Source organism: Crotalus tigris, unplaced genomic scaffold, assembly GCF_016545835.1.
Source record: "Crotalus tigris isolate CLP2741 ecotype Arizona unplaced genomic scaffold, ASM1654583v1 scf7180000024412.151370, whole genome shotgun sequence".
NCBI lineage: Eukaryota > Metazoa > Chordata > Lepidosauria > Squamata > Viperidae > Crotalus > Crotalus tigris.
In genome coordinates this window covers 66,347-89,214 of record NW_024100579.1, presented here as the reverse complement: position 1 = coordinate 89,214, position 22,868 = coordinate 66,347, and the positions used below count along the sequence as shown (strand labels likewise).

At 37.1% G+C, this 22,868-nt stretch overlaps 1 protein-coding gene across 4 annotated transcripts in view; it reads right to left on the bottom strand.

The window, feature by feature from the left end:
- SESTD1 (SEC14 and spectrin domain containing 1) overlaps window positions 1-22,475 on the bottom strand; it is a 62,487-nt gene extending 40,012 nt beyond the window's left edge. Inside the window, exons 1-4 of one of the 4 annotated variants that reach the window (XM_039329746.1) lie at window positions 21,492-22,475; window positions 16,374-16,439; window positions 14,642-14,744; window positions 816-896 (exon numbers count right to left, since the gene is read on the bottom strand). In XM_039329746.1, the coding sequence (XP_039185680.1) occupies window positions 816-870 (55 nt within the window). In that variant the 5' untranslated portion in view covers window positions 871-896; window positions 14,642-14,744; window positions 16,374-16,439; window positions 21,492-22,475. The other 3 variants (XM_039329745.1, XM_039329742.1, XM_039329744.1) reach the window with 3 other exon arrangements.
- Between the last annotated feature and the right edge of the window lie 393 nt (window positions 22,476-22,868).

Here is a 22,868-nt window from a genome sequence, read left to right as displayed (position 1 = left end):
AGCACTACTTGTAGCATTTAAAATTAAAACATCCAAATGCATCCTAAGAGAACACATCTAGTAGCTTAAGACTGAAAGAGCTCTCAACCTGATCAACATCTCAATCAAAACTGTTTTGAATTTGTCTATGGAGATTCTCAGTCATCCAGGTCATGGTTGTCTCAAAGGTGCTTTTTCAAGAGGCAACTGGACCTTCTTTGAAGACATTTCGCTTCTCATCCAAGGTTCACCTGGAGGTTTATCTATGTCTTCAAGGTCACCTGAGTGGTGCAAATATTCAATTTTGAAATTGAACAGATAAACGTCCAGGTGACCTCAACAACTCTCTAAAAGAATGCAAATGACCAGCTATCTGCAAGGGATATAAATCCTTCCATTCCCTACCATCCAGTCAGAGCAGAAGAAGCTTATTGGATGAGAAGCGAAACATCTTCAAAGAAAAATAAGAAAGTCCAGTTGCTTCTTGAAAAAGTACTTTTGAGAATGTTTTGAATTCTCCATATTTTAGACATGCGTAAGACAGTGATTTGAACTGCTATTAATGTAAGATTTTAAAATTAAAAATAAACATAGAATATGGAGAGAATTTTAATACACCAAAATAGAAATATAATTTTATTTACCGAGTATCTACAGAAAACTAATAATCATTATTTCCACAAGAACAAGATGAGATTGAAGATAATATAAAATGCACAATTGTCAGAAGAATTTCTACTGGATATTGATGCCACGTATCAGAAAACAGTGAAAGCAGAAAAGTGTTTTAAAAGTTTTTCTTATAATACATAAAAATAAAAAGGACACAACTGTACCTGAGAGGAAAGCTAATTTTTTCTTCAGAATAGACAATATTACGGTAGCATCCATCCTATCGTCTCTTAACTTTCAGAGATCTGAAAATGAACAGCATAATATTAGAAGCCACAGCCAAGGAAAATAAATTATTATATGTAATTGTGTTACACTTGTCCAGATAGTAATCCACATGCTCTCGTTACAACTGAAGAATGTTTCATGATATTAAACCCATTAACAGTGGCCACATTCTATTTTTCTTTTCTAAAGTCCCTGATGAACTGTAGAAGTTTTGGGGTGGGTGCAGTTTCGTTATGATGCATCTGGCCCGCGGGCCGGCAGTTTGACACCCCTGCACTGGACTAAACTGACTCTCTTTATTGATTCACTCTTTAGTTACTAACTTAAGACATAGATCCATCTTTCCATAAAATCCTTTTCATTATGTTAGTTTGTACATATCTGACAAATATTAAAAATGCATTGTTTGTAATGTTAACCTTAGTGCTATTTTTTCATATACAGGGTTCAAACAATCACCTTAATTGATTTGCATTTTACTTATTAATAAACTTTAAAACTTTCAGATATGTAGAAAGAATTTTTATACATATACTGCATGACTAATCTGATCCAGCCTAATAAATCTTAATTAAGAGAACTGGAAACTTTTCAGCTTTTGTTTTGTCTTCTATGTGATGTTTGCTTTAAATATATTTTAGAGCAGTGAAATGTACCGTAATTTCAAACAAGAACAGTGAAACATATAAGGCACAAATAACATGTTCATTCCCAACACACTTAAAATATTCCTCCTCATCCATTTTTCGTTGCTTAGAACTTTAGAATCCAATTCTATTTTAGAGAATCAAGATAGGGAAAGCAGGTATTTCTGCCCATAGAATAAAAAATACCTTTCTTCCAGTTCATAAGCAATTATAATTTTTCTTTGAACGTCTGATTATATGTGCTTAGCAGAACGGGTACTAAGGCCTTCCAAACAGAATTAGAAGCTTTTCTTTAGGATACAATGCACTTTTCATAAAGAATATAATACACTGATGAAATATGAAGGATAAAAGATGCTATGACTAGCAGAAGAACATTTTTACAACATTCTTTCATATCCATGAAACAAATATTGAAATTTAAAAGAAATGACATGGTGTATGCAATGCCTCCCATATAATTGTAATTATAAAAGTAACAACTGTAGAACGTAAGTTAAAGACACCCTGATACCATGCCTGGCTGAGTAACATCTTTTTGAGCATTATCTTTCTTTTCTGTATTAGAAAAGCAATTTTATCAAACACTGGCACATTTCCTTAATCTACCCTATGTAAAGAAAATGCATTATTGTATCACCATCAATTTTATCTTTACAATATAAACTATTCTATAAAACACATTCAATTATTTTGATTGCCAGAAGCTTTTCAGAAATACATTTCCTATATTCAAAAATTGAGATTCCGCAGGCCATTTTAATTTTACAAATCCTCCTACTGTTTTCAACTGCAGCTTATTTATTATTTGTACAAAAGCCAGAACTTGTTTTAGACACATATTTTTCTAATCAAAATTCATGTTACAACTTCACCATTAACATGATAAAATCTTCCCAAGTTCTGAATCAAAAATATTGAATGACTTCTTTATGCAGTGCTTTTAAAAGTACATCATAAATAGATCACTGCACTCTGCATCTTTTCCACCTTTTAAAAAAAGATCAAATAAATGTATTTTTTTTTAAAAAAAAAATAATTGAACCTTGGAATCTCAATTCAAATAAAGCATTAGCCCTATTTTTCCTTGAAAGAAAGTATTAAGGTATATAAAAAGTAAAGAAAGTATGCCTAAATCTATTTTAAAAATGAATTAATTAGACTAAATCAACAATTTATAATGTCTATGTCCATTGCTTTCTAAATTTTACAATTCTCAATATTGTTACATTTTTTCAGTTCTAATTTTTTTAAAACATAAACATTCTAGGTTCTAATCAAGTGGGAACATTCAACAGACAAAAATTACATTCAGAACTTTCACTGTCTCATAATTTGCTGAGATAGATATGGATCAAAGAGCACTTCCACCCTGCTAATTGGGCTTTTTTTTTCCCAAAGAGATTGCAACTATATCAAAAATAGGCTGAACCCTGATTTATGAACTTCCTCCCATCAGGACTCAGAAACTTGAGATCAGTTAATTCATCACATCCAAACATTTAACAATTATAGTTGTTGTTGTTGTTGTTTTATTGAAAATTTTTTACATTTTACAAAAACAAATCCCCTTCCCATACCCCCCCCAACCCTACCTCACCCCCCCCCTTCCCAACCTCCCAAACCCTCCCCTGGACTTCCCAGAGCTGAGTACAGGCTTAATTAAAAAAAAAAAAACTTAAAACACTTTTAAAACCTAAACAAATTTAAATACAATCATCATTCTATATAAACTCCCTCCAAAAACACAAATTTAAACATTACTTTCTTTGAATATCTATATCTATAGTGTAAAATCTAATTTCTCCCTCTTTCTTTATCCTAAAACGAAAAAATAAACATATAAACCTTTGTTATACCATTAAAACTAAATACTCTTAAAAAACTTAAAGTAAATACATATTTCCTTCAATCTTCATAATCTTCTCTCCTATCCAAAAAGAAAAAACTTAAAAAACCTATAAGTCCTAAACAAATCTAAGCACATTTAATTAAACAAATTATTTTCTCTTAAAAATATTAATAATAATATTTAAAAACTAGAAACACTTTTAAATCCTAAAAAAATCTAAATACAATCATCATTCTATATAAACTCCCTCCAAAAACACAAATTTAAACATTACTTTCTTTCCTAAACAAATCTAGACATTTAATTAAACAAATTATTTTCTCTTAAAAATATTAATAATATTTAAAAACCAAATTTAAGCATACTTAAAACTTGAACAAGTTATACTCCCTTCAAAACACAAATTTAAACATTACTTAAAATTTAAAACATTAGAATCCCCTCACTAAAATGAGCAAATTATAATCCCTTCAAAACACAAATTTAAACAATATTATCATTAAAGGTTCAAAACTTAAAACAACAAAATTCCCTTATACGCCTATCCATAATAAACACATTAAACATTTCAATCTTCACCAATAACAAATTCCATCCGTAAGAAACTGCATCCTTATCAGTCTCAATTGTATTAGTATTATTATTAATTATTCACATTCCAGTTTTTTCCATTCTCCATTCTTCCATTCTTCCATTTCCCTTCTCCATTCTTGTATCAAACTCGTAAGAAATGCTGCAAGTTCTGCCTTAGGAGACTGCTCCAAAATTCCTGAATCTCCCATCGACTCCGAAGCCAATACAGGTAAGGGTTCCTTGAATTCCTCCTTGTATTGGTCTTTACAATTGTAAGTTGTACAAGTTATCCTCTGCCCGTTCCTCTCTTGTTGATGCCCCTCAAACTGAGATTTCCCAATTTCCATTTCAGGCAGCAATTCCACCCTTGAAGATTGCTCCAAAGACTTTGTAGGTCTAACATCTCCCAGAGATTCAGAGACCACTGAATATGAAACTTCCTTAACCTTCTTCTGTTGCTGCTTTTCTTTGGAATTGTATACTGCACAAGTTGTCTTCTGCTCCTCAACCTGGACTTGTTGAGGCCTCTCACACAAAGATTCGCCAGTTTTCATAAATATAGGCTCTTCAAACTGTAATTCTACATTCTTTTCTTCCAAAGCTTTAAACTTAGTAGATGGCGATGCACATACCCCCAGGACCGAAGTATAAAAATCTTTTGCTTGAGAAACAGTATTAAGTCTATAACATGTCCCCAGGTAATTCACCACCATTCCAGTCGGAACATCCCATCTGAATAAAATTTTTCTCTTTTTAAGTTCATTTGCTAGAAAAGCAAACTCCTTTCTTCTTCTTAAAATTTTAGATGGGATCTCCTTAAAAATTATAACATCTTGTGAAGCAATTTGAAATCTCTTCTTATAATAGGCTTGCACAATTTCATTGCGTAAAGATCTTTTACCAAAGTAAATTACCACATCTCTTGGCAGATTCTTCTGTGCTGCCACCACAGAGTTAACCCTAAATAATTTTTCAATTTCACTAAGTATTCCCTCTTTTTCTTTATTCAAAATCAATGCAAAGTCCTTTGCAACCATCTCTTTCAGATCTCCTTGCAAAGACTCTCCCAGGCCCCTAATTCTTAAGGCATATTCCATTTGTCCATATTGAAGCATAAGAATCTCATTTTCCATTTCTTTTTCCATACTTTCAATTTTCCCCTCCATTATGTCCACTTTTTCAGCTACCTCTTCCACATGGGAGTTCACCTTTTCAAGAACAGAAGCAACTCCTTCTAAAGCCAAAACAAAATCTTGTCTCAAGATCTTATTATTTTCCTCTAAAATCTTTTTCATTTCTGCCCTAATTTGAATTATAACATCTCCCATCATGTCTTGCAAATCCTTCATAGTTATTAGCTGACCCCCAGAAGAGGGTGAAACTGTTGATTTAGAAGCTGTAGAAATCCCTGGACGCTTTGGAGCCATCTTAAAGAAAAACCTTTAGTCCTTCTTAAAAAATTATAAAAATTCCTTCAAAAATCATAACTCCCTCCAAAGAAGGTCATTATAATAAAAAGAAAAAAGGGAAAAAAAAGAAGAGAAAAGGAATTAAAAAAAAGCTTTACTCCTTCTTAAAAATTGCAAAAATTAAACAGAAAAAAGTCCTTCAAAAAAGGGTCATTACAATAAAAAGAAGGGAGTTCAAAGAAAAGAAAAAAAAAGGGAGAAGAAAAAAAAATAATTAAATAGAAAAAGTCCGTTCCAAAAAAATACTTAGAAATACCAAAAACAACCATTCCAATCATAAGAAAATAAAAAGGGAAAGGGAAAGGAAAGAAAGAGAAACACCAAAAAGCCTGCCGGTCAGCATTCTAACTTCCAGAAAAAAACACCGAGAGATTTGCCGATCGCCATTTTACTTTCCCTTTCAACAAAGAAAGAAAAATAAAAAGAGAGAATAAAAATAGAAACAAGTCTTAAAACTTAAAATCCAAATAAGTCAAAGAAAGCAAAAACTAAATCCTCTACTCAGCTCTGTCCGTTTATAAAAAAAAAAAAACCTCACCAGTTCTCTTTAAGCACGGAGGTGTTTGCAGCGGCTCGTTTTGTCCCTGAGGACAAAAACAGCTGGGAAGCGGAGACAAGTCTGAACTCCGTGGGAGCACTCCTTTCACCCCCCCAAAAAAAACTTGGGGGGTGCAAAAGAGGCTCTACCACTATTCAGACACTCTCTACCCCCCCCTTTGCCCGGGAGGGGGATTTTGAACCGCTGAACAGCTGATGTCTGCTGTTCATAGCGGTTCTTACACTTACCCAGGAGGACGGCTACAAAGTAGCCGCCATCGCGCGCGCAAAATCCACCGGAAGTGTTGTTGTTGTTGTTAATTGCGAAGTCGTGTCCGACCGATCGTGACCCCATGGACAACGTTCCTCCAGTCTTCCTGTCCTCTACCATCTTCTGGAGTCCATTCAAATTCACACCTACTGCTTCAGTGACTCCATCCAGCCATCTCATTCTCTGTCGTCCCCTTCTTCTATTGCCCTCAGTCTTTCCCAGCATTAGGCCCTTCTCCAGTGAGTCCTTCCTTCTCATTAGGTGGCCAAAGTATTTGAGTTTCAACTTCAGGATCTGGCCTTCTAAAGAGCAGTCGGGGTTGATCTCTTCTAGGACTGACCGGTTTGAACGCCTTGCAGTCCAAGGGACTCGCAGGAGTCTTCTCCAGCACCATAGTTCAAAGGCCTCAATTCTTTTGCGCTCAGCCTTTCTTATGGTCCAACTTTCACAGCCATACATTGCAACTGGGAAAATCATGGCCTGGACTATACGCACTTTTGTTGGCAGGGTGATGTCTCTGCTTTTTAGAATGCTGTCTAGATTTGCCATAGCTTTCCTCCCCAGGAGCAAGCGTCTTTTAATTTCTTGGCTGCAGTCCCCATCTGAGGTGATCTTTGAGCCCAGAAAAATAAAATCCGTCACTACCTCCATTTCTTCCCCATCTATTTGCCAGGAATTGAGAGGGCCGGATGCCATGATTTTGGTTTTCTTAATGTTGAGTTTCAAGCCAACTTTTGCACTCTTTCTTCACCCGCATCAAGAGGCTCTTTAGTTCCTCTTCACTTTCTGCCATTAGAGTGGTATCATCTGCATATCTTAGGTTGTTGATATTTCTCCCGGCAATCTTAATTCCAACTTTTGATTCATCTAGCCCTGCCTTTCTCATGATGTGCTCTGCATATAAGTTAAATAGGCAGGGCGACAGTATACAGCCTTGCCGGACTCCTTTTCCAATTTTGAACCAATCAGTGGTTCCGTGTTCGGTTCTCACTGTTGCTTCTTGACCCGCATATAGGTTTCTCAAGAGACAAATGAGATGGTCTGGTACTCCCATCTCTTTAAGAACTTGCCACAATTTGTTGTGATCCACACAATCAAAGGCTTTTGCATAGTCAATGAAGCAGAAGTAGATGTTTTTCTGGAACTCCCTAGCTTTCTCCATGATCCAGCGTATGTTGGCAATTTGATCTCTAGTTCCTCTGCCTCTTCGAAATCCTGCCTGTACTTCTGGTAGTTCTCGATCCACATACTGCTGGAGTCTAGCTTGTAGGATTTTAAGCATAACTTTACTAGCATGTGAAATGAGTGCAATGGTGCGATAGTTTGAACATTCTTTGGCATTGCCTTTCTTTGGAATTGGAATGTAAACTGACCTTTTCCAATCCTGTGGCCACTGTTGAGTTTTCCAAATTTGCTGGCAAATTGAGTGTAGCACTTTTACTGCATCGTCTTTTAAGATTTTGAATAGCTCAGCTGGAATACTGTCACCTCCACTAGCTTTGTTGTTGCTCAGATTTTCTAAGGCCCATTTCACTTCACATTCTAGGATGTCTGGTTCGAGGTCAATGACCATCTCACTGTGGTTATCTGGGATGTTAAGCTCATTCTTGTATAGTTCTTCTGTGTAGTTTTGCCATCTCTTCTTAATCTCTTCTGCCTCTGTTAGGTCTCTGCCATTTTGGTCCTTTATCATGCCCATCTTTGCATGAAACGTTCCCTTCATATCTCCAATTTTCTTGAAGAGATCTCTGGTCCTCCCTATTCTGTTGTTTTGTTCTATTTCTTTGCACTGTTCATTTAAGAAGGCATTCTTATCTCTTCTAGCTACTCTCTGGAATTCTGCATTCAATTGGGTGTATCTTTCTCTTTCTCCTTTGCCTTTCGCTTCCCTTCTTTCCTCAGCTATTTGCAAAGCTTCCTCAGACAGCCATTTTGCTTTCTTGCATTTCTTTTTCTTTGGGATGGTTTTAGTTGCTACCTCTTGTACAATGTTGCGAACTTCCATCCATAGTTCTTCAGGCACTCTGTCTATCAGATCTAATTCCTTAAATCTATTTGTCACCTCTACTGTATATTCATCAGGAATATGATTTAGTTCATACCTGAGTGGCCTAGTGCTTTTCCCTACTTTTTTCAATTTAAGCCTAAATTTTGCAACGAGAAGCTCATGATCTGAGCCACAGTCAGCTCCTGGTCTTGTTTTTACTGACTGTATAGAGCTTCTCCATCTTTGGCTGCAGAGCACATAGTCAATCTGATTTCTATGTTGACCGTCTGGTGATGTCCATGTGTAGAGCCGTCTCTTGGGTTGTTGGAAAAGAGTGTTTGTTATGACCATCGTATTCTCTTGACAAAATTCTATTAGCCTGTGCCCTGCTTCATTTTGTACTCCAAGGCCAAACTTGCCTGTTATTCCGGTTATCTTTTGGCTTCCTACCTTAGCATTCCAATCCCCCATGATGATAAGGACATCATTTTTTGGTGTTAATTCTATAAGGTGCTGTAGGGCTTCATAGAACCGGTCAATTTCATCCTCTTCAGCACCAGTGGTTGGGGCATAGATTTGGACTACTGTGATATTGAATGGTTTGCCTTGGATTCGAATTGAGATCATTCTGTCATTTTGGGGATTGTATCCCAGTATTGCTTTTCCTATTCTTTTATTGACTATGAAGGCTACTCCATTTCTTCTGAGGGATTCTTGCCCACAGTAGTATACCTGATGGTCATCTGAGTTAAATTCACCCATTCCTGTCCATTTTAGTTCGCTGATTCCTAAGATGTCGATGTTCAGTCTTGTCATCTCTTTTTTGACTACGTCTAGCTTGCCTTGATTCATGGATCTTACATTCCAGGTTCCTATGGAGAAAAAATCTTTACAGCATCGGACTTTCCTTTCACCACCAGATATATCCACAGCTGAGCGTCCTTTCGGCTTTGGCCCAGTCGCTTCATTCTTTCTGGCGCTACTAGTACTAGCCCTCTGCTCTTCCCCAGTAGTATATTGGACACCTTCCGACCTGAGGGGCTCATCTTCCAGCGTCATATCTTTTTTCCTTTTAGTACTGTCCATGGGGTTTTCATGGCAAAGATACTGGAGTGGTTTGCCATTTCCTTCTCCAGTGGATCACATTTTGTCAGAACTCTCTGCTATAACCTGTCCGCCCTGGGTGGCCCTGCACGGCATAGCTCATAGCTTCATTGAGTTACGCAAGCCCCTTCGCCACGACAAGGCAGTAATCCATAAAGGGGAACAATTATAGGCTGCACTCAATTCTAGCTTAGTGCAGAAATCCAAATTAAGTGCCTTCTTGAAGATAGCCAGGGAAAAGAATCCTATTATTTCTAGGTAATTGGCTACTCTGTCAAAACACTCATTGTTAGAAAAACCTTCCTAATATTCAATGGTACCTATTTTCCTAAGAAAACAAGCTATACTCTTTTTCCATGTGAAACCTTACAAGTTATCATTACTGACAATTTGCAAAAATTGCAGAACTATATATATATCCATTATGCTTATAAATATCAGGTGTTACACCCCAGAACTATTTTTTAAAACCTGTTTCCATTAGATATGAAATAATTACTTAGGTGGAAATGATTATTTGCAAAAACAATAATTATATGCATGTCTTCTCAGAAGCAAATGCCTCTGAATTCAATGATACTTTTGTGGGCTGATATAATATTGTAAATGTGTTGATTCTACCATGTCCCTGTATATGCATGCATTTTCAAAGAAGTTCGTTATTTAAAAAAAAAATTTAAAGACTGGATGTACATAGTTGTACTGCATCCACTTCATTTGTCGAATTTAAAATATATTCATTTATCATTTATGAAAATGAATGTATATGTTTATCATTTATATGTTTCTCATCCGGCATACTTAATAAAGTGTATCAATTAAAAAAAAGCACTAGCTTCCTAAAATTTGATTCACATGATAATTTTAAGCATACATTTGTGGTGAAGTAAATGATGCCAAACAATGACAAAGAAATAAAGAAGAATTCTCTAAGACGCCTTCCTAATGCTCTTTTTACTCAAGAAATATGAAAACCCAAACTAAACATTACTTCCATCAGTGCACCATTTTCAGGATAAAGTCCCGACAAAAAAAAATCTTGAAATGCATACTGATTTAACTTTATACTGAACAGTTTAATTTGCAGTCTTATTTACACAAAGGCAAAAGAAAAGGAAGCAGGACAGTAAAGGAGTGCCACCCAAGTCATATAAAATGATAATTTAGGACAAGTGCATTTCAGTAGGCAGTGCGCTGTGACACAGATGAGCATCCAAGAATAATTTCCTACAACCATAATTTTGGTGTAGTAATCTTCTCATGATAGCTGTGCGTATCAATCCACTTAAAGTATTGATTCAAATTATAACTCGGTTGTACAATTTTAAGAACAAATATATAGCATTAAAAAAAGGTTGATGTTACAACCTATCTTTCTGGCTCCCAGCCAGATGCATTATTTCCACCCACATTTTCCCTTAGACCTTTGTGCTATAACCCTTGTTTCTTTGTACACTTATTCATATAAACACTTGTTAATACAAAAGAAAATTCTGGAGTAAGTCATAAGAGCACAGTAGCTCTTCATGCTCAAAAATTCTTAGTTTTAAATTATTTATGAAATTATTAGTTAATACTATAATTTAAGTGGGTGGAAGAACAATCATGTAAGAAGACTCTTTGAAATAAATGCACTAAATATACTTGGTTCTATAAGTTTAAGTACACTACATATAACTGAATTTTATGAGTCAGCTCTTAAAAGTAGCACAAATCAGCTGTTTGACATTTTTCTTCACCACTAATTCATGAATATGGATTTTCAAGTTATTTTCCAACTTCAGGATACTCTTTATCTACAACATATTATTAAGTTCTTTCCAAGGAATGAAGAGCAATATTTTAATCTTACAACAAGTCCATGAATTGATTTAGGCTTGCATAATGATTGTATTCATACATCATACTAAAGCATCATATGATTACTTCACTGGATTCAACACTAAATCCGACCAGTAGAGAATGCAAAGCATGGCTTATTGTTTAGCACAAAACTGGCTAGAAGAACGAATAGCATTGATCTTATGGGACAAATTGTATATATAGGTAGCCCTTGTTTAACAACCTCAATTTGGACCACCAATTTTATCACTAAGCAACATAGTTGTTAAGCAAGATATCACATGACTGAAATTGACTTTCAACCTCACTTCTGCTGCAGTTGTGAATCAGCCATAAAGCAAATCATCACATGACTGTGATATGATTTTACTGCCAGCTTCTCCACCAACTTTGCTTTCTAGAATCTGGCTGTGAAGCACACAAATGGTGTGACCATGTGGCTATGAGATGCTATAAAAGTTGTAAGTGCCTGCTTGATGTAAAACACACAAATCCCAATTACGTGACTGTAGGGATATTGTGATGGTGTGAGAACCAGTTGTAAAGTTACTTTTTCAATGCTGCTGTACCTTTGAATGTCTGTTAAACAGATCGGTCATTATGTAAGGATTATCTATACAACCAGGGTACTGCTTTTGTGACAAGGTGAGTCCCTGTCACAGGTTGTCAAGATAAGCTGAGTATTCTTCTGGTGTACCAATCACCCTGCAACCCAATTTAATCCCAATTTAATCTGGCTGTCAAGTTGATAAATCCCCAGGCTTTATAGCAATTTCAGTTATTTCAAGCTCTGTGCCTGTTCTGGTTCCAAGCTCTGTGCTGAAGTCTGGTTAAGTAGGCTAAAACTGAACCCAAGCAAGATGGTTTGTTTACTGCAGTTTTCTACCAGTTTGTGTTGTCTTTTGATGAGAAAAGGAATCCAGCTAGATGGGCAGGTAGAGACCATGACCAGAACAGGCTTTGCCCAGTTTTTCTGGGACACTAGTAGCGGCCCTTTCTGGAATAAGAGAATCTTGACACAGTAATCCATACTTTCATCACCAGACTGCTCCCTTTGAAGACCATTTGGTAAAATTGGCTGGTTCAATATCTATCTTGCAAGCTTTGCATTGTTGCCAAGTGGTTTCTGGGTGTGATTCAAAGTATTAGGTTTGAGGAATAAAAGTCCTACATAGCTTGGGATCCAGATGTTTAAAAGATCATAAGTCTACGGGGCTGAAGTCACAGAGGACTGCTTTTCCATCATGGCACTTATATTATGGGATAGACTCCCAGTAGAGATTAGCCTGGCCCCATCACTGATAACGTCAGAGAAGCTTTTAAAGATCAGGATGTTCCAGCAACCTTTGGGGAATGATTGTGATGATTACTATTTTCTGTGATGAGGTATTATCACTATTACCATTTCCATTATTACTACATTATTTTTGTTATTTTATTATGTTCTGAATGCTTTTATTCTATTTTGTAAGCTTGTGGTGAAGATTTAGCAGCATACAGATGTCATAAATAAATAAATAAAACAAAGTTAGTTACGCCTATGCGTGAATCACCCTTTAAGAGGATTCCAAGATAAATATCTGGGTTTCTCTTCAGGCACAATTTCTGGTTCAACCAGGAATGGAGTAAGAGAAGCAGGTCCAGGGCACTGGCAGCAGACTGTTCCAATGGGTAGAAGCTGGGGAGACACCCTGCTTTCAAGACTGCCACTTTTTGGGTGCCCAATGCAGTTACAGTATATGAAGTACAAATCTAAGAGAAATGCTAGGTGGGGAGGGGTCAGAGAAGAGAAATACAATCGATCAATCAGAATAGAGCTGGAAGGGATTTTGGAGGTCTACTAATCCAATCACTTGCTCAAGCAGGACACCCTATACAATTTGAGACAAGTGGCTGGCAAGTCTCTTCTTAAAAACCTCCAGTGATGAAGTAAGCACCCACAACTTCTGAAGGCAAGTTGTTCCACTGGTTAATTGTTCTCACTGTTTCTCCTTAATTCTAGGTTGCTTTTCTGCTTGATTAGTTTCCATATACTGAAAACTACAGTATTCCAAATACTGGAATACTGCTATCATGCCACCCCTAGTTCTTCTTTTCTCTAGACTAGCCATACCCAGTTCCTGCAACTGTTCTTCATATATTTTAGTCTCTGGGCCTTTAATCATCCTAGTTGCTCTTCTCTACACTTTTTCCAAAGTCTCAACATTATTTTTTTTTTGCAATGTGGTAACCAAAGCTGGATGCAGTGTTCCAGATGTAGTCTTACTAAGGTTTTATAACGTGGTACTAATACTTCACATGATTTTGATTCTATGGCTCTGTTTATATAACCAAGGATTGTATTAGCTTTTTTGATTGCTGCCACACACTGCTAGCTCATATTAAGTCATTGTATCATATTTAATCATATTTAAGTGATACAGCTGAAGGAAAGGGAGATATGGTAAGCAAAAAGAAGAGAATTATTTTGTACCTGAAGTATTCAAGAGAAATTTCATTGATTTATTTAAACAGAAACACCTATTTCCTATAATACTTCTTTATACAATAAAATTGTCAAATTCTAAATGTTCATAATCCACTAATCCCAAGTAAATGACACAATATGACAATCCAAGATACTACAATACTAGGAAAAGAATAGGAAACAATTTCAATATAAGAATATGAAATTATCAGGTTAGTGGCAGCCACATTTTAACTAGCCTTGAAATAATATTACATCACTTCTGACCCAAACAAAACAGTTTGTCATAGCTTGACCAGAAACCACTCTGTCAAATTTGACTGCCAGTAACAAGGTTTTTTTTTTATTGAAAAGTTTTATAAAAGTTACAATATAGACCCCAAAACCCACCCACCCTAAACCCCCCCCTCCCTCCCCCACTTCCCAGAGCTGAGTACAGGGTAACAAATGTAATAATCATACTCTAACTAACATTAACCAACTATGTAAATAACCAAGTCCATAATGCGGTTTAACTCCCCTTTAACATAAAAATAAACAAATTAAAAATAAACCTAATAATATAAACAAGTTAATATCCTAATTCTTGAACAATACAATATCCAAATTGTTAAACAATATTAATACTAAAAATAATAAAACTAATAAAAATTCCACTATAGTAAACTATTAATAATAATAATACTCTAAAATTTACTCATAAAGTAAATGGAATTTTTTAGTCCCATATTTATTCTGAATATAATCTATCCATCTTCTCCAAACCGAAATGTATCTTTCTTGTGAATGATCCTTCAAATAAGCAGAAATCTTAGCCATTTCTGCTAAATTTGAGACTTTAAGCGTCCATTCTTCTATAGTAGGCAAACAATCCTTCTTCCAATATTGTCCCCAGTAACAAGTTTTATATAGTATCACTATCTATCCATATCCAAAAGATTTTCAAATTCAGGCATCATCTCTCCCCACCCAATTACTCTTAGCAATTGTTCATCTGTTTAACTGTGTCATACCTTCATGTCTTTTTATCTTAATCAATGCAATTTCTCTCTCTAGTTTTGTCAGAAAAAATTTCAAACTTCAGTTTTTCTGAACCGTAGCTGCTCATCTTCTCACCTAAAAGCAGAAGACCACATCCCATATTTATTTTATGCCTATAGGACTTCAACAGAAAAAATCTCAATACTATCTTCATAAGATTTCAACAAATTTCAGTCCTATTTTTCAAAGCCTGTTATTAAATCATCTATTTTATTAAATCATCTAATTGAGTTTCATTCATTTAATTTTACTAGTTTCTTGTATCAAGAATACTTTTCATATTGATCAGTTTTCCAAGTAAACTAAAAATAACACAAAATAACACAAACACAATTTATATGATTCTAAAATCTACCCTGACGTCCCAGTTAGCTCCTGGACACAAACATATCAAAATGTGTGAATATTTTTGATCTGTTATTATCAACATTTCTTTATTGGTTAAGAAAGCAAAAGTTAGACAGGGACGAGGAAATGTATTTTAACTTCTGTGATTTCTTTGTTCAGCAATTCCTGGTAAATTTTCAAGAAAGGTCCCTAGAATGCAATTTGTGAGCAGCTAGCTTAAATCAGAATATATGCACATTGGTTTTGCCTTAACCATGCAGACACTGGTTTGTGCCTCATTCCTGAGATCTAGATCACTGTTTGATTCTGGAGTATTTAATCAGTTGATTATGACTAACATACTTTTCACTTTATCCATACACTATGGAGGCTCTGTTGCAGATCAGGGCAAATTTCTGAAGTAAGGCTGGCAAGCTATCATTAGTTATCAATTCAATATTTAAAGGAGAACAATTATGCTGCCCAGGGCTTACACAAACAAGGTGCTTTCAGGGAAGAACAGCAACAGAGCTTATTTGAGGCATTCACTCAGCAGGTTGTATCAGTAATGTACTAAGACAAACAAATCTGGAGGGCAAAAAATTCCAGACAGCACTAGAGCAGAGGTCCCCAACCTGTGGGCTGTGGCCTATTGGCCACGGGGCTGCATGAGTGGCTGGTCAGTGCACGTGTGTGTGTACATGCACACAGCCCCACTCACGTGAATGCCGCCAAGAGCATCACAAGCATTCACGGCCCCATTCATACGAGCACTGCCAGAAGCATCATCATGGGCATCTGAAGCCCCACTCGTGCGAGCGAGTCTTTAAAAAGTCTAAAGATCTGGCCAATGGCTCTGTTCCTGCAGGCCACAAAGCAAACACACTCATGCCTTCAGTGTACATGCCCCATTGCAAGCAACAAGCAATACTGGTGCTATTGTATTAATTATATTGTTTACATCAGAGGTCCCCAACCTTTTGGGCACCAGGGACAGGTTATGTGGAGAGAGGTTTTTCCATGGACCAGAAGGGGCACGGCTTTGTGTGCTGCCTGCATCCCGCAGATGGGGTTTTCCTTGTTTGTGCAGACCGGTTGCTGGCATGCCACAGCCTGGTACTAGTCCATGAACCAGGGGTTGGGGACCCCTAGTTTACATTATTAAATATAAAAGCACAATTTCAGATTCAATTTTCCGGGATTTTAGTGAACACAGAAAACCTGACCTATGTAAACATACTTACATTTTTGCTATTAATTATGTGGTCTATAACTATAACTAACATTTGTGTCAACAGACCTATCTATATAAAAATTAAAACATTTTGACAATTGGCAAAAATAAACTATATATCTATGCCCGCTAGATATACTTACTGTGTTTATGGCAATTTCCAAAGACATCAGGAATCCAGTAACAAAACAGATTCAACTTTTCAAGCCCTGTGAATATAAATTAGAAATTTTCTATTGGCGGTTTACAACAGATTCTTTAGAAAGACATTAACTTCTTTCACACCATAGAATTCAAAATAAAATAATCAAAATAGGAATATGTTCCACAATACAATGACTGGTACAAGTAGCCCTTGATTCATGACTTATCAACTGTACGGACTTCAAAAAAGCTACTTACAACTCATTCTCAAAGTTACAGCTACCCCACCAAACTCCACAGTCACATGAGTGTATATAACCTACAGTCACATAACCATGATTTGTGATTTATTTTGCTGTTTTTCAGCAGAAAAAGCCCACTGAATATGCTGCATTTGCTTAATGACTTAAGCAAACTTAACAATGCATTGACTCACTTTATGTTTAACCTAAAAAATGGTTGTAAAATCAAGTTCAGTCACATAGTGCCTCAACTTACAACCACAGATTGTAAATCAAAGATATCCTGTACATCACTACATTTAATAGTGGAAAATCAAAGAGAACCAGATTCGCATACTGAATTTATTCTGCTGGAGGTACAAAACTTTGAATTACAGGAGGAAAGAAAATCAGTAGAGAAGTTTGACAATTTCTTTTAGACTACATTTATTCAATATGTTGCTCATTTACCCTAGGTCATAAGACAATGGAAAATGGTCGTAAAAATGGACATTTAAAGCATTCTTCCATCTTTTGGATGTAATATACAAAAAGAAATCTGAAAACGTACTAAGGCATTCATAAAAAATGGTTGCTATTATGGGCAATTTTAACAAAAAACAAAACTCATCTGAGTGTCAACTAGTACAGTTGAATCCCACCATTTTCTCCAGCTAGAAATGGCCCCTCTTAACTGAAACCAATTAATGATTTTTTTTTTGTGCAAATAGACATAATAGCAATAGCACTTAAGACTTATATATTGCTTCACAATGCTTTAGAGCCCTCTCTAATCTGTTACAGTCAGCATATTGCCCCTAACAATCTGGGTCCTCATTTTACGACCTCAGAAAATGGAAGGCTGAGTCAACCTTGAGCCGGTGAGAACTGAACTGCTAGCAGTCAGCAGAATTACACTGCAATACTGCATTCTAACTACTGTGCCACCACAGCTCATAATTCCAAATGAAGCTCAAAAGATTTACTTGAAGAATCTTTTTCTACAGCATACTGGCTTTCCTTTTTGAAATTGAAAGAATATTTAAAAGACTAAATAGAACCAGAGATTTCATATGGAATACTGCCATCCACAGGGATTGGATTTAAGCTTTAGAACAAGTCTCTGTAACATGTCATTACTTCTGAGGCTTCTCAGAGACTGACCAACACATTTCAAGATTGGATCTGAACCCCTAGATACAACCAAACTTATCCCAAACCAGTGTGGACTTGGCCTATTCTGATTTGGTCATGATTCTGACTGGAAATCCAAAAAAAACATTGATGATCTAATCACAAGCCTCACTCTATTTGTGGACCAATCTAAATCCAATACCTCATCCCCTCACCCATTCCAATGCAAGATACATTACTTTATATGAGTGCTGAAATGTTTTTAAAAATTCAGCAGTGTGGCTGCTGTTGTGTTGCCATTTGCAATACAGATAAGCTTTGTAATGATAAACCAGGATTAACCTTTGCAGAGGATTTTAACTCAGAACAGGGTAGGATAGAGTTGTAACATACTGAAGATGTTGGAGGGGAGGTTCAGGAAAAAAAGAGACAATTGAAATAGATACAATATTTTTTATATCAACTTTACTGGATTTTGTCATTATTTTTTTAAAAAAAATTCTCATTTCTTTTCACATTAGAGTTGTCTAACCTACTTTGAGCATAAATATTTCTCCTAACCTGTCCTAAACTGCACTGGATTTGAACTTTTGCTCTTAATTAAAGCATAGCTCTTATGGGTTTCAATTGTTTTGTTACCACATCCAAACAACTGTTTCTTCAAGTCATGTTCAGACACAACAAAATGACTTTAGAGTAATGATGTACACCTAGTGGTGTTTAAATGCTACATGCAGAGCATGGATTTTAATTTCTTGTACCCAAACCTTGAGGATAACCCAGTGCGTTTACACAGAACTAGCACTTGTACTGGTTAACAGCTAAGCCTGCATCTGTTGCAGTGTTGCAAATAGAGCAATCTCAAAATAGAATATGTATGTTTTAATCAGGAACAATATATAGTAGCCAGTCCTATGGGACTCAGTATTTAACTGTTGAATTGTTAAAGCTTCTAAAGGAAGGAAAGGGGAATATTAATATCAGTGGTAGCTTTTGAAATATGTTATACTGTGCCAGGAAGTCTTCATTACACAGGAAACTTCTTTTTTCGATAAAGTATCAAATCCAAACATATTTCAAGCTGAGGATCTCTACAGATATTAAATACAATGGTAGAGTCTGCCTCTTAAACACACCAAATTGCCATTTGACTCCCTCCCAACCCAAGACTGATTTCCTGATAAAAATATATATACTATAGCATAACACAATTCAGGCTCTTATTCTTTAGATACAGAAAGTATGTATATAAATATTTTATGTAAAATTAACAATCCCATTATAGTATTTTTTTATAGAAGCCGAGCAATGCCAAATGCGGAAGTCAGAAGTCCAGGATAACTAGCAATTGATTGTCATCAATCTAGATTATAGATCTTTCTAGTTTTTCTAAATATTCTATTCCGTGCCCAAGGCCTAATCTATATACTAAAATGCAGGTTACAATAATTGATTTTAAAAACCCTCAAAACTAAATTTGATATACTTCATTGATTCTTTATTCTACCCTTGTAGTTCCAAGATGTATGGAAGGACAATCTACTGAGCTAAGTCACATCATCGTAAAAAACTAAAAGAACTGCTAAGATTTTAGAAAAACTGGAGGAATATAAATTATTGAATAATTCTGTTTTTTTAATTTGTCCTGTAATAGAATTCCAAATTCTACTATTTATATACTTGGGCAACTGCTACTACTACATTCTTCTGCCAGTTGCATATATGTCTTTGTTTATTCTCCTCCTCTTTCTATAAATCTGTAAAGAAGAAACACAGATATATAATATTTCATTTTTATTACTTGAAAAAAGCCTTTTTACATTTTTTTTTAAAAAAAACACAACTTCAACCTCAAATATCAATCTGTAAAATTAAAAAAAGAGGAATGATCTTCACCAGAGTACCAGACTTTGAAGTTATTCTGCTTTTGACAGAAATGTTTTTTATTAAGAAATTTTCTCCACGAAGCACTTCTAAATGCTTCTACACATTCATAATCTACAAAAAAAATTCATCAGATTGTAACCAAGTGTTGTTGTGCAAATCAGATACTAAGGCCTAATGCTACAGAAGGCAGAAAAATTCGTAAGTTTTCAAGATTTCCTGCACTGTTTCAAACATATACAGTTAATACCAATGAATCCACAGATATTACTTGGTATAGGAAGTTGGATGTGGAGAATGGAAAGAAAATTCAATTCAATAAAAAAAATGATGCCTCTGAAACCATTCCAGTTTTAAATTATAATCCCTCTTCCTCTGACAATGGATCAATAAAAAAAACTGGAAAAGATACATTTAGTTCAAAAATAAAAATAAAAACATTACCATGGTGATGAAAGAATATGGCAAGGAATTGTATCTATTTCCAGGTTGTTTTTTTTTTATCAAAGGGCAGGAAAGGGAGAAAGAAATCAGTGCTCAATTGTAATACTGGCATAAGAGAGTATCTACAAACAATAATACTTACATAAAAGAGTATCTACACTGTCACAATTTCTGTATTTGCAAATAACCTGCAATCAATACACTGCTTTGCAGTAAAGACACAGAAAAAATACATAACCTGATTTTTGCTATTTGCTATGGAAAGGTTCCAGACTTTTTTTAAAAAAGTAACTCCTCCTACTCTCCATTTCCCAAACAATGGTTTGGAAATGTTTTAAGAAAATCTGTAGATTATGCAGATTCTGTCAGCAGTCCACCTTTCTCTAGATAGAAGCAACACTGTATCAAACAATGGAACAACCCAAGACTGGAACCCATCACTTTGGCCATACATTAGCTACCATACATTTGAAATGGCAGGATGACAATTTGACTACAGTAATTCTAAAAAGTCAGGGTGAAGTGTTCACCTGAAGCGGTCTGTAGTCTTCTCAAAGATGCAGGCTTTTTATGGCTCAGAAAACAAAATCAATAGTTTTCTTCCTTCTCAGAACCATAAGCCCTTTGTTTCGTGGTTAAAAAATGCTTAAAGTCTAGAAAATCTTATTGTGCAAAATAACACAGAAAGTGGTCAAAACTACGGAAATAATATTGCTTCGGAATAGAAAGATGTCTAGAGAGAGAGAGAGAGAGAGAGAGAGAATGGTGCCTTCAATCACCCACTCTCTTTGCTCAGGGCTGGGGTTGCAAATGTCAACAACACAAAAAGAGAGGGAGAAGGAACAGAAGAAAGCGGCAGCATCGACTCTTCTCTACCAGCGGTTGTGTGCGTGTATATTACTTATTCAACGTTATAAAGCTATATAAAACCCACCCAAAAGGCAAATAAGAAAATACCTGTTGCTCTTGTCTTAATGCAATTCTTGCTTAAAGCAGAGTCCCCCCTCCCCCCCCCAAAAAAAACACGGAGTCAAGCCACGTTGAAAAAAAGAGCCTCCGCCACAATTATTTAAAAAAAAAAAATCAGTAGCAGAAATGCCAGGTTGAAGGAAAGGGGAAGAATGGCTGGAGGGGGAGGGATTTTATGCGCTCTCCCTCTCTCTCTCACACACACACACACACACACTCACACACACATATTTAGGTAACGAAGCGGCGGCAGCTTGTTTCCCCTCACTCTCAGGAGACTCCCACCCAGCACGGTTTACCTCCGCAGCCTCAGGAAGGAGCAACAGCCAGCGCCAGCGAAGCCTTCCAGGCGGCGGGAAACAAAGCCTACTCAGGCCGCAAGGCTGGGCCTGCTCTGCTGTTTTGCCTCTCTCTCCGTCTACTGCAATCCCCGGGAAAGCGCCAGGCCGAGCAAAGCGGACTCACCTGGGCCGAGCGCGGCTGCTGAGCTACCAGCCCGGCGAGGGCCGGCCCGCGGCGCCGTTTTGCTGGAGCGGGAAAGGCGGGACCAACGCCGGCCGCGAGCGAGGGAGCGCGCGGCAAGGAGCGTCGCCGGGCTTCTTCCTTCACCGCCGCCGCGCTGGCCTGCTGCCGCTACTCAGCAGACAAAAGCGGGGGCCGGCCGGTGGGATGTGTGTGTGTGTGCTTTCGCCGCGGCCGTTAGTCCAAGCGAGGGCCGCGTTACTTAGTCGCCGAACCCGTTCCCCCTCCCAGCCCCTCTGGAGAGCGCGGCACTTTTGCGGAAGGAAGCCCACCCTGGGTCAGAGGAGGCGACGACATGCATCCCTCCCTGGCATTAACACGCGCAACGTGCACATTCTTTCTCTCTCGGCTAGCAGATGCAGCTGCTCTCAGGCAGGGTCAGCCCAGAGCCTGCAATGACAAGCCCCACCCTGAAGTGGAACAATGCACCAGCCGAGTCACCCGCCTTGCGCGGCTCCCTCTTCCTCAGGCCCGTCCCCTGGGAAGAGGATCGCGCACGTGTGCAACGGCCGCGGGCTTGCCCTATCTCTGGTTCGGGCGAAAAGGACGAAGTGCTTTCCTTGACTTTAGCTTCGCCGTGGTAGCGAGATTAAGCAAATTAGCCCTGAAGGCTTCCAAGATGACAGAAGCCGAGCTCAGACGTGCTTTTTTTTTTTTTTTAAACGCTTGGGTGCTCCGAAATCGTTGCGTACATCTCTTTGCAACTTAAGTGCATTAGTTCTCTGCTATCGCAGTTCAGATTCTGTCCTTCCCCTCCCCTCTACTTTTATTGTCGCCCTTCCTTACCAATTCCATCTAAGGTTGAATCGCCCAACATGGGCTCTTCCCCTCCCCCTTTTTTCCATCTACCATGGTATTCTGGTCTGAAGTGGGTTGGGAAATAAGAAAGGTGGATTCTATGAATCAGGCTTTTTTTTCCAAAGCACGTCTCTCTCGTGTGAAAGCAGTAGTAAGGCTGCTGACTTTTTTCCTATTCTGCTCCTCTTTTCCCCTTTTTTTCTTCTCATGCCTGATCAAGAATTCTACCTGCTGCTTGTGACCTTGTCTCGGGTTAATAAAGACCCTGCATTAACACGGATTTCGGAACTGTTGTCTTTGTTATTTCCTAAATCCGAAAAAAAAGGGGGGGGGAGTGGTTACAATAAAAATCACTGTATTTTATACCCTGTTGCCAGATCAACATTTCTAGAACAGGATTATCTGCTAATACTAATCCCTATCTTTGCCTGTTCAAAACTCTTAGAGAATATTCATTTTATTCACTGAGTGGAGCAAGGGACAATTTCCACAGCATTGGGACTGCAAAGGTTCTGGCAGTTT